General features: G+C 46.7%; 1 protein-coding gene across 1 annotated transcript in view; it reads left to right on the plus strand.

Annotated features, from left to right (window-relative positions):
- ppfia4 (PTPRF interacting protein alpha 4) overlaps nucleotides 1-12,027 on the plus strand; it is an 846,733-nt gene that overhangs the window by 801,405 nt on the left and 33,301 nt on the right. The window contains exons 16-18 of the mRNA XM_070858909.1: nucleotides 1,831-1,970; nucleotides 8,909-9,081; nucleotides 11,991-12,005. Coding sequence (XP_070715010.1) covers nucleotides 1,831-1,970; nucleotides 8,909-9,081; nucleotides 11,991-12,005 — 328 coding nt within the window. The remainder of the gene's footprint in view (nucleotides 1-1,830; nucleotides 1,971-8,908; nucleotides 9,082-11,990; nucleotides 12,006-12,027) is intronic.

Raw genomic sequence — 12,027 nt, forward strand, 5'->3', positions numbered from 1 at the left:
TCAGGTTCTAACTTATTGTGCTTTTCCAGAATTTCTGTTTTCAACCTCAAATGCCCAGAATTTGTAGTGTTCTTTCTCTTTGAATGTATGTCGTAGGTTACAGCAAGTACTATTTAAATCGAGGTGTTTTTCCCAAGATGTTTACAAACTGTGTCAAAGCTGAAATCCATACCCTCACTCGCCCATATCTAGCAGTCTACCCTTATCAAATTAGTTTCTGTCTCTCCTGTTCTGAAGTAGTTTGCTTGTTACTGTGCTGTGGTTTATGGGTGCCAGTCACTTATTATATACAATCGCCCTCCTGTATGGCTCAGAGACGAGGACCATATACAGTAGACACCTCAAATCACTGGAGAAATACCACCAACGACGTCTCCGCAAGATCCTACAAATCCCCTGGGAGGACAGATGCACCAACGTCAGTGTTCTCGATCAGGCCAACATCCCCAGCATCGAAGCACTGACCACACTCGACCAGCTTCGTTGGGCGGGCCACATTCCTGACACAAGATTCCCAAAGCAAGCACTCTGCTCGGAACTCCTACACGGCAAGCAAGCCCAGGTGGGCAGAGGAAACTTTTCAAGGATACCCTCAAAGCCTCCTTGATAAAGTGCAACATCCCCAGCGACACTTGGGAGTCCTTGGCCAGAGACCGCCCTAAGTGGACGAAAGCATGCAGAAAGCAAGCGCAGGCAGCGGAAAGACCATGCGGCAAACCAGACTCACCCACCCTTTCCATCAACGATTGTCTGTCCCACCTGTGACAGAGACTGTAATTCCTGTATTGGACTGTTCAGTCACCTAAGAACTCAATTTTGGAGTGGAAGCAAGTCTTCCTTGATTTCAAGGGACTGCCTATGATGATAATCCTATACGTGTGAGTTTTGATTTTGAATGTTGAGAGAGCTATTCAAGCACTATGACTAGCACAATGTTGTCAAGTTGTGGATGAGCCAGACATTGGGAAGACCAAAGCCATCTAATTTGGCTCAGGGCAAAAATTCTGTACACTTGCCCCTAACTCCATCTCTTTCCCTGCCTTATTACTCAAGTTGAACTGGACAGAGTGCAATTAGAGTTACACTCTGTCCAGTGCAGAGTGAGGACACCACTCCAGCACCATTGAAACCGCTATCCAAATTTTTATTGTCTCCAAACTTCTCCCATGCATTCTCACCAGCCTCCCAAACTCCACTCAACACAAACTCCAAATCCAAAAATCCACTGCCTCCTTCCTATCCCACACTTCGTTGGCTTGCCCATTGCTGCCGTATTCACTAACCTCTGTTGAGTTCCTGCGCCCTAACTCCTCAAATTCCAATTTGAAAAGTCTCATTCTCGCATAAATCTATCCTTGGCCTATCCTCATCTTATTACTACAAACTCTTCCAGCACTACGCCCAGCATGTACTGTTTTGTCCTCTAGCCCCAGGTATCCCATATCCTTCATTCAACCATTCCATTGTATGGGCCCTACTCTTTGGAATTCTCTCCCAAAATGATTCCACCTTGACACCGTTCTCCTCAGCTCCTCAGAAACTGTGGTTTCACCTCTGCTTTCAAGCATCTCTCCTAAGTCTTCTACTACTACTCTGTGAAGAGCCTTGGGGTGTTGTCTAGGTTACGGTTGCAATATAGATGTAAGATGTTCTAACCTTCACAGTTATTCCAGCATCAGGGTTTTTTTTTTACATTGTGTGTTGGAAGGACTGTTTGTATTAAAAGTGCTGTAATTCACCTTGTTGTTGTTGCTATCGGATCATTACTCTGTGTCTCCAGGACAACAATTCTGCCACTACACTCGGTTCACCTTTCAACATGTGCTTTAGTCTCCAGTGACGAGGGATGACAACCGTGAAGATAAAACTACAATCCGTTGTGAAACATCGCCTCCTTCCTCACCGAGATCCATGAGGCTGGAAAAGCTGGCACACTCACTCCAGTCAACCAGTCAAGAAGAAGGTCGCGGGTAAGGAGACTTTCATATTTTGAATCCACATTTCAAATTTAAAAACAAACAAATTATAATCTTAGAAATGAATGAATTTTGAGGTGCACAGCAATCCTAGAGATTGGTGGCATGTAAAAATGTGTCTCTGAATTCCCCCAAACGGAGTTACGATATCAGTCATGTCAATACGGTGCGGTGTCCAGGTGGTGTGAGAAATTAAACCTATGGCAGCCCAGTGTGATAGATATAGAACGCACAATCCCAATACTTAATTTGTCCCATGTGGCACTCGTGTCCAAGAAAACCGCTCCTGGGTAAAGGGATCATCCTCACTCCTTGAAGAAACTCTGCCTCCTCTATACCAAGGAATGTTGTTATTATTTTCTTATTCAAAAATATCTTATTTGCATAGTTTATTCAGGTGTGAGAACTAAGAATAATTTCCTCCTCCTCCAGTTAGTCTCAGGAACTGCCTCTGAATTCTAAAACGGTCTTTTTAACAGTTTGTCGCAGTCTAGCTCTGTGACTCATTTGCACGGTAAATATATTTTTAAATCAGCATTTCAGGAAGGAAGCAACAACAACTTGCATTTCTATAGCGCCTTTAACGTAGTAAAACATTCCAAGACGCTTCACAGTAGTGTTATCAAACAAAAAAAGGAAAGTAAGGAGTGCTTTAGTACAATATTTGCAGTAAATACTCATTCAGTATTTGGAGTAATAAAGGACAATAAGCAGGAAATTCAATCCATAACAAGGTTTTCAAGTATAAAGTTGGTAGACCTTCTGCTGATGGTAATTGAATTTCATGTGTTCCATATGCTGTGTGTGAAGCACCTCCTGACATCAATCCTAAATAGACCTTTCATTTGTTTGAACCTGTGCTTTCTTGTCCTTCCGAGCAGTGTCCCTGGATTGCAGAGGTTTGAAGTCCTTGTCTCTTTCGGTATAATCTGAAAAATTTAGCAGATTGCAGAGATTTGAATTTCATGGAGCTGAAATTGCTCCTGTGGGAAAGGCTGGTAATGGGGTGCAGAAGCACTAACGCACGGGCACGGCGGCCAGAACGCTCATCTCTGGAATTGCCCCCAGAGTGCGAAAAGTGGTTTGCGCCACATCCCGCGATTAACGCACTGGCACGGCGCATGCACGGCGCTAATGTCATCGCTGTGTACGCCGACCCCTTGTGGCTCCACACCCACCACTTTGCGCCCCACGGGGGAAATTATCCTGGGCACTTTTAATGGGAGGTGGTAGTGCCACGGCCGCCATCTTTTTTCTGTCAGTTAACTTTTCAGTCGGCCCGACAATGGCGGCCGCTGGTGTGATAGGGCCACCAACATGCAGATCGGTACCCCCTCTTGGGTACCAGACTGCTGACCCGGCCGACACCCTCCCTTGTGGCCCAGTGGGAGGAAACATGGCAGCCAATTTGCGCACAAGCAAGCTCCCACAAACAGCAATGTGATAATGACCAAATAATCTGTTTTTTTGTTACGTTGAGGGATAAATATTGGCCAGGTATACGGGTGATAACTCCCCTCCTTTTCTTCGAAATAGTGCCATGGGATCTTTTACGTCCACTTGAGAAAGCAGACAGGTCCTCGGTTTAACGTCTCATCCGAAAGACAGCACCTCCGACAGTGCAGCACTCCCTCAGCACTGCATTGGATTGTCAGTCTAGATTTTTTTGTGCTCAAGACCCTGGAGTGGGACTTGAATCCACAACCTTCTGACAAATAAAATATGTTGCCACTGGAGCTGTCAGATCTACAGATAGTTTCATTGTTGTGGCTGGTAAAGTATGAACAGGATCTGGCTGGGAAATGAGTACATTGACAATGTGAGGATTGTGATTTATGGAAATGGGGCATGGGGAATATCATGTATCCTACATGGTTACTGCTTGTACGATTACAAGGTGTGCCACTAGTGGGAGACTTGTAGGTTACCTGTACAGGTGTACCTGGCCGAGTATAAAAGGCAGGCCATCATGTGTGATCCTCACTCTGGAGTTATCAATAAAGGACTAAGGTCACTACAGTTCAAATACAACACATTGCCTCATAGAGTCATTATCAGAGCATCTAAAGACATAACAATTGGCGACGAGATTACGGACCTTCACGCGAAAACGGCTAACCTTGGTACGTTGCTGCAGTTCGCCGATGGTGATGATTGGGAAGCCTTTGTGGAGAGGCTCGATCATTTCTTCACAGCAAACGAACTGGCAGGCGACAATCTGGCCACACTGGCTGATAAGCGCAGTGCTATCCTGCTAACCAATTGTGGGCCCACTGTCTGGTCTCGTCAGGGACTTGCTGGCACCAGCGAAGACAAGACCGAGACGTACGAGGAGCTTGTAACGCTGATCCAAGAGCAACTCAAGCCCAAAGAGAGCATCCTCACAGCCACACACCATTTTTACACCCACTGACAGCCAGAAGGCCAGGAAATCGCAAAATATACCGCAGACCTCAGGAGGCTGGCGGCACCATGTGATTTCGGCAACCACTTCACCGAAGCGCTGCGGGACATTTTTGTCATTGTAATCAGCCATGAGGGCCTTCTTCATAAGCTACTGTCGGCGGATACCACAGTCACACTGCAGAAGGCCATCTCCATGAGCCAGGCATTGATGACCTCGACCTGTGGCTCTAGGCAGATGAATCATCCTCAGGACTCAAACCCGGCAAGTGCTGTGCACAGAGTGGCGCCTTTTAGAGGCTGAACGTGAACCTTCTCAGGGAAGAGAGAACAGGCCCTTGAGTCCCTCAACTCAGAGTCCGCCGAGGGGGGCTAATCGAGTAGCTCCATACTGGCGTTGCGGAGGGAATCACAGGGCTCACCAGTGCCGTTTTGAAGACTATGTGTGTAAATGCTGCAGCACAAAGGGCCACCTCCAGCGAATGTGTAAAAGAAATATGACTCACTGTATTGATGAAGAGTCTGCAGATGGCCATGAATCCAGCGTGGATTATGAAATAATAGGCAGAGAGGCAGCTCAGCCCCACAATGAGGTATATAGCATGTTTACCTGCACCACCGAATGTTCCCAGTTGAGGATGGAAGTCGAGATAAATGGCGTTCCAGTCTTCATGGAAGTGGACATGGGGGTGAGCCAGTCAGTAATGAATCAAGAAGCCTTTGAGAGGCTATGGGACAATCAAGCTGAACAACCCAACCCAGTTCAGGCAAAGCTGCGCACCTACACAATGAACTTATCCCAGTCGTTGGTAGTGCGGATGTAAAGGTACTCCATGATGGGGCGGTGCACAAGTTACCTCTGTGGGATGTTGCAGGTGATGGACCAATGCTACTCAGAAGAAGGTGGATGGAGAAGATCCATTGGAGTTGGAAAGACTTCACCCCTCCAACGATTGATGTCCTCCGTGCTCAGAGGCAAAGCAAGCCCTCACCTGAGGGTGGACCCGGTACCAGAGAGCAGACCAGCATAGCACCTGAGGCACAGACTGCTCACCACGACTGCGTGGAGATGATCCAGCGGAAACTACCTGAACGCAGCTTCCAGGCTCCAGTGGTAGGATTCCGGAGGAAGAAAATCGGATTCAAAGGCGATTTCCCAGCTTCGGTGACAGAACCCAGGGAGAAGAGGATCACCACAGTCGACATCGTGGATGGAGGAAAGATGGCGCCCAAACCACGAGGTGAGGCGCTTAAGCAAAAGATGGCGGCGGCCAGACCATGAGGAGCAGCGCTGATGGAGCAATACGTGGCACCAAACGGAGAAGAGGATTGGGGTAAAGATAGCAAGGCCCTCTTAAAGGAGGCCTGCAACCCACCACACTTAAAGGGACAGTTCCACATTTTCAATCAATATAAGAGCAACTGTGAGTTAGATATAAAATGTGCAATTGATGATCAGCGTTGTGTACATGCAATAAGCAAAGAAAAGGCACGCAATCGCAATCGGAGCTACAGGTTATTTACAATGAGTAACGAAAGGTTTTGCGATGTAGGATGCATCGCAGTCAATGCAGCGGGCAGACACCCATCGGGAGCACACAGGTCCAGTGAGCTACCCAATGTAGCAGCCTGCGTCTCTGGGACCAGAATTATGCACCATGGAGTGTGGCCACAAGCAGCCAATATACACAAGCTGTAGAGCAAGCGATCTCAGGAGGGCAACGGCATCGGTATTGATACCCTGCCCCTGATTGGCTCCACCTCTCAGGCACCCGATGGTGCCAACCGCCACGAGCCTGAAAGAGCAAACTGTGCTAAGGCATAGCCCCCAGGCCCTATCGCCACCAAGGCCATACCCGGGAACGAAGGGTCATCCGCAACGGTTCTCCCAAATGGGGTCGGGACCAGCCAGGATCCCAAACCAAACAGCGCCCAGGCAAGCGAGTCAGCAGTTCCCTGTGCACTGCTAGACGACAGCTCCTCAGGGAGCAGTAGCGACCCACGGCACAAAGAAAGGACAGGGAGGTCACAGGCATCTATGAACCTGCCCGATGCTAGGAGCAACGGCAAAAGCCCCGAGAGCAGGCAACTTGAGCCAACTGGGTTCCCACTGCCAGCACTGAGCACCGCACAGCCACCTGACTACCTGGACACCATCCAGCAGTTCTGGGACTAGCTTGTCCTTACGCACCAGTGCTGACACCAGCACCAATTCCTAGTACGTATCAAGAATGTATCTCACTAGTTGAATGTACTTGCCTCACAACTGAACCACAAATGTAATGATAATGCAAACTTTTTTTTCTGGCCTTGAATGTATATGAATGTAATGAGCCTTAGGCATAATCTATATGTGGGGGGAGAGAATGGAGTGGTCATGGACACACAAACCGAAACCACCAGCACCTCTACTGCCAACGAAACACCAACCACTCGCCCAAGATAGAAACGACTTGCCAACGGTCAACCAGATAGAGCTAAGCCCAGAGCACAGTCAATGCAGAGGTGATTTTCACTAAAGGCTTGGGAGAGAATAATGTAATGTATCCTACATGGTTACTGCTTGTACAATTACAAGGTGTGCCACCAGATGGCACAGCAGTGGGAGACTCATAGGTTACCTGTACAGGTGTGCCTGGCCTAGTATAAAAGGCAGGCCACCAGGTGTGATCCTCACTCTGGAGTTATCAATAAAGGGCTAAGGTCACTACAGTTCAAGTACAATACATTGCCTCGTGGAGTCATTATCAGAGCATCTAAAGACATAATAGGGAAGATACAGGGAGAATTGGCTATGGGAATAGCCGAAAGGTTGGTCTTGGGCTCAAGGTCTTGAGACTGGCTCTAGCAGCTGGGAGTCGCGGCCGTCCCACTAACACCCCACACATTTTTTTTCCTCTAAGAGACCACTTCCCGCACTAGAGCAAAACTTTCATATAATTCAAATTATACGCCTGAAACTGGGCGCAGTGCAATTTCGCCCCCACCATGTCTCTTTCCTCTCTGGATTTGGTCAAGTATCCATGCACCCAGCTTCATTGCTGCTGGGCAGAGAATGATATGGGAACTGGCAATGGAACTCAGTGTGTTATTTAGGAACATAAGAACAAGAGGAGGCCATTCATCCCCTCGAGCCTGTTCTGCCATTCAGTCAGATAATGGCTGATCTGTATCGCAACTCCATTTACCCGCCTAAGTTCCATATCCCTTTATACCCTTACCCAACATGCATCTATAAATCTCAGTTTTTAAATGTTCAATTGACCTAGCCTCAACAGTTTTATGGATCGGGAGTTCCAGATTTCCACGGCCCTTTGTGTGAAGAAATTATTCCTAACATCCCCCGCAGAACAGCCTGGCTCTAATTTTTAGATTATGCCCTTGTTGTGGACTCCCCACCAGAGGAAATATTTTTTCTCCATCTATGCTCTCAAATTCTTTAATCATCTTAATCACCTCGACTAGATAACACATAGGGGGAAAAATTGGGTGCATTGCGCCTCGTATTAGCGTCCCCAGGGGGTGCTGACGGAGCACAAATGACTTTGCGACCAGGCACGGCACAGGACGACAACTCCAGCTAAATTCGGTAGGAGTTTAGCAGCGGTGCTACAGTGTTGTGTTCCGATCTCCTGTGCCCGGAGATTGTGACATCATTGCCATGAGCATCGCCCTGTTAGCATTCGGCCCCCAAATTGGATTTCATCCCCTGAAGCTGTGCCGGGCGATAACAGCGACAGCTTGATGGGATGCGTATCGGCTGCTACTGGGGTGAAAATTAAAGGGGAGGTGGCTGGTTGTTGCGAAAAAAGTCTGCCGTTTTCGTTGTCGCTCCGGTCGCAGTTTTGCAGTTTGTTGGTGGGGTCGGTCAGCCTGGCATTCCCGCTCCCCGGTGGTGCAGGTAGGTGTGTTCCTCTTACGCAGAGTATGTAGCTTGGGCCCTTCCCTTTAATTGAGGGAAGAGCCCCTCGTACGCAGCCCAGTGCGTAGCGCTGCTGAGCTGAGCGCCCTGTTAGCGCTCCACTTCCTTCCAGGGGTCGTAACCCAAATTTAGCGAGTGGGGCGGAACTTCTGCGCCTGCCACATAATGAATTTCTAGCCCTTAAACTTCTATACTCAAGGGAATACAAGCCGAGTCTATGCAATCTGTCCTCATAATTTAACCCATTTAGCTGTGGTATAATTCTGGTGAATCTGTGCTATACCTTGTCTAAGGCCAATATATTCTTCCTGAGGTGCGGTTTTGACTCTGCATTACTTATTACATGGACGGAGACTGGTACCTGCTATATTAGCTGGTCTTTAAATTGCCTTCTGTTGTAGTAGTAGTCCACAATATGATTAAGTATCTTACAAACAGAATTAACAATACTTGACGGCAAGCTTTTGGATACAGAATTTATTGAAAGTGGAAGCAGATTATTAATAATTGATCCTTGGGTATAAGAGGCCTCCTTTCAGTTGTGTAATGTGTCGTCTTGTGATTACCTTGCTTTGTTTTTGATTGCTGTGTAATGGTTGCTTTTTAGCACACTGACAGCAGAGGAGCTGGCTAGCAATCCCAGCAGCAACAACAGCAGCCAGGACTCTTTGCATAAAGGCTCAAAGAAGAAGGGCATCAAATCGTCTATCGGCCGCCTGTTTGGCAAGAAGGAGAAGGCGCGGTTGGGCCAGCTCGGCAAGGAAATGGCGACAGCCCACGGTACGTAGCGACTGGCTTTCAAGAAGTGAATTAAATCTCCTTGAGGTTCAGCAAGTTTTTTCAGTGTGTAACTGAGTTATATAGACCAGGTAGTCCCAGTCTGACTAAAGGTAGTGCTCTTAGCCAGAGAGGTGGTAGTGGTGTTCAACTCGCCTCCAAGTCCTGGGACTCAGGAAGGGGAACTCAGCCAGGCTTCCTGCTGTTGCTGGAAGTATGCACATGATATCAGGCTCTCTAATTGTCCAAAAGCCTGTTGACATTTGCTGTCAAGGCACACACATGAATAGTGGGCAGCTGAGTACAGTTCAACTGGCACCCATGGAATGGTACATCAGTAAATAGAGGCAGGGATAAATTGGTGAAAGAAAAAGTAAATTAAACAAGATCCTATCCTTTCAGTCCATCCATTAATATGGGGCTGCAATGTATTACCTTTGTCAAGCTGGTGTATGAAAACCGGAGGATGGCTGGTTATTCCTTTGTTATGTAATTAATATGGGATTCCCAGGTGTCGGTGGGGATGTTGCATTTTATCAAGGAGGCTTTGAGGGTGTCCTTGAAACGTTTCCTCTGCCCACCTGGGGATTGCTTGCTGTGTAGGAGTTCCGAATAGAGCGCTTGCTTTGGATGTCTTGTGTCGGGCATGCAGAAATTGTGACCTTGATAAAATGCAACATCCCCACCGACACCTGGGAATCCCTGGCCAAAGACCGCCCTAAGTGGAGGAAGAGCATCCGGGAGGGCGCTGAGCACCTTGAGTCTCGTCGTCAAGAGCATGCAGAAAACAAGAGCAGGCAGCGGAAAGGGCGTGCGGCAAACCAGTCCCACCCACCCTTTCCTTCAACGACTGTCTGTCCCACCTGTGACAGAGACTGTAATTCCCGTATTGGACTGTACAGTCACCTGAGAACTCACTTTTAGAGTGGAAGCAAGTCTTCCTCGATTTCGAGGGACTGCCGATGATGATGATGATGAATTAATGTGGGCAGGCCAGAAACCCAAATAACAAATTGCAGGTACCACTAGGAGATGGAGGGGGAGTGGAGAATGGAAATGGCAAACAACAACTTGGATCAGATGCACCTTAACTCACACAGCCACAAATTTCAGATTTCTGACGACTAACAGAATTGTACAGCAAACTATTTCCACTTCATTTTTCCCTCACTCCTTTAATAATATGTTGTATTTTCTTCTGGTGTTGCTTCAGGGTGCAGGAATTACCTCATGATTTTTTGCTTTTGACCTTTGAATGCAACATTACAGCAATACTCAAAATGCTGACCACAATTCCATCATTTATATTGCTCATTGGATTAGTTTGGCTTCTGGTGATGTCTGGACTAAAGTCAGGACACCTGTGACAGGGAGCAGGGAACGTGAGGAGCTCAAACAGTCTGATGAAGTGTTAAAATGAGAGCGGCGGGGTGGGGGGTTGGTCGTGTGGGGGCGCGGTGGCGGGTTGTAACTGGTCTGATGGAATACTTACAGCTTTTGGAATTTGACAACTGTGACCTTTCACCCTTATTCATGTTAAGCTTTGCTCAATTGTAACCTTTACCCTCATGATGTGTAAGATGCTTGTGTTTTACTGCACTTGTTCTGGGCTGCGTGAGAAACACATTTTGGCTGGGGGGGTTTTCGGGGGTGGGGGTGCGCTACATTTAATTTGATGGCTCCTTTTAGTGCCTTTTGCTTAATGAATGTCTGAAATTTTACATTCAATGTTTTTGGGGTTTAATTGGAGTCCACTGTCAGAAAATCTACAATATATATATTTTTAAAAAGCACAGCCACTTAATTTAATACAATACTGAGAGTTACAGGCACCTCTCCCATTTCATTGTGTAAACTGTTAAAAAGCCTGACATAGTCTGGTACAAATCTGTCCAGTTTTGTAACTTGGAACAGTTTAAATTCCCTTTCTTCCCTGCGATTTTTATTTTGTTCAAGAAGAATTGCCGCGTATGCAAGCTGGCATGTTTGCCAATATGCATAGGCTGGGACAATGTGTTCACTGGGATGCTGGCATCAGTCACTGATAATTGCACAATACACTGAATATCAATGGTTTACATTGCTACATATAAACAGGAGTAAGTCCTTGAGCCTGCTCCACCATTCAATTAGATTATGGCTGATCTGAATCTTAACTCCATTTACCCGCATTGGTTCCATATCCCTTAATAGCCTGAACTTACAAAAAATCTATCAATCTCAGTTTTGAGATAGCCAATTAACCTCCTCAACAGCTTTTTTGTTCTGCTCATCTCCCAATCTTGTGTCTACCTAGACCTCTCTTTGTTAAGCTGGTGTGCTGTTGTTTACCTGAGGTGATTCAAAGCGATACAGGGAATGGAGGTCTTTGATTCAATTCTGTTTGTGCTGAGTTACCTGTTCTTGGCTCAGATGATGGTCTGGAGTTACAACTGATTTTTGCTTTGCTAAGTTAGGGAGCAGAAACACTTATCAGGACTTCCACCCCTCATCACTATTTGGTGATCTTCGTTGGAAAATATGCATGCGTGGAGATTGTATGAGGATACAATTGGGTAAAGCCGTGATGCCTTTCACAGCTGAATAGACCACCAGTACTCACTTTCTGGACTCATACTTGGGAATGGTACGAAAAGACATCCAATAACAATTGAACAATATGCCATTATTGAGTCGCAGCATTCAACAGAGGAGGAGCGGGTAAAGGAAATCGTAGGGGAAATTGGAAAACCATCCTGCTTGTGGTTCTGTGGCCTGCCAGTATTATCTGGTCATCATGCTGGACCTCTAGTGCAATATACTTGAGCGGGAGAATAACATTGTATCGTACTAAAAGAGCATTTTAAAATAAGTTGTACATTTTGCATACAAGTAAATCTGCACAATGTTTTATTTCCTCTTTCTCCTCATAGGATATGGATATTTTGGTAAGTAGTAACAATTTAAATG

The sequence above is a fragment of the Pristiophorus japonicus genome, chromosome 17 (assembly GCF_044704955.1).
Source record: "Pristiophorus japonicus isolate sPriJap1 chromosome 17, sPriJap1.hap1, whole genome shotgun sequence".
NCBI lineage: Eukaryota > Metazoa > Chordata > Chondrichthyes > Pristiophoridae > Pristiophorus > Pristiophorus japonicus.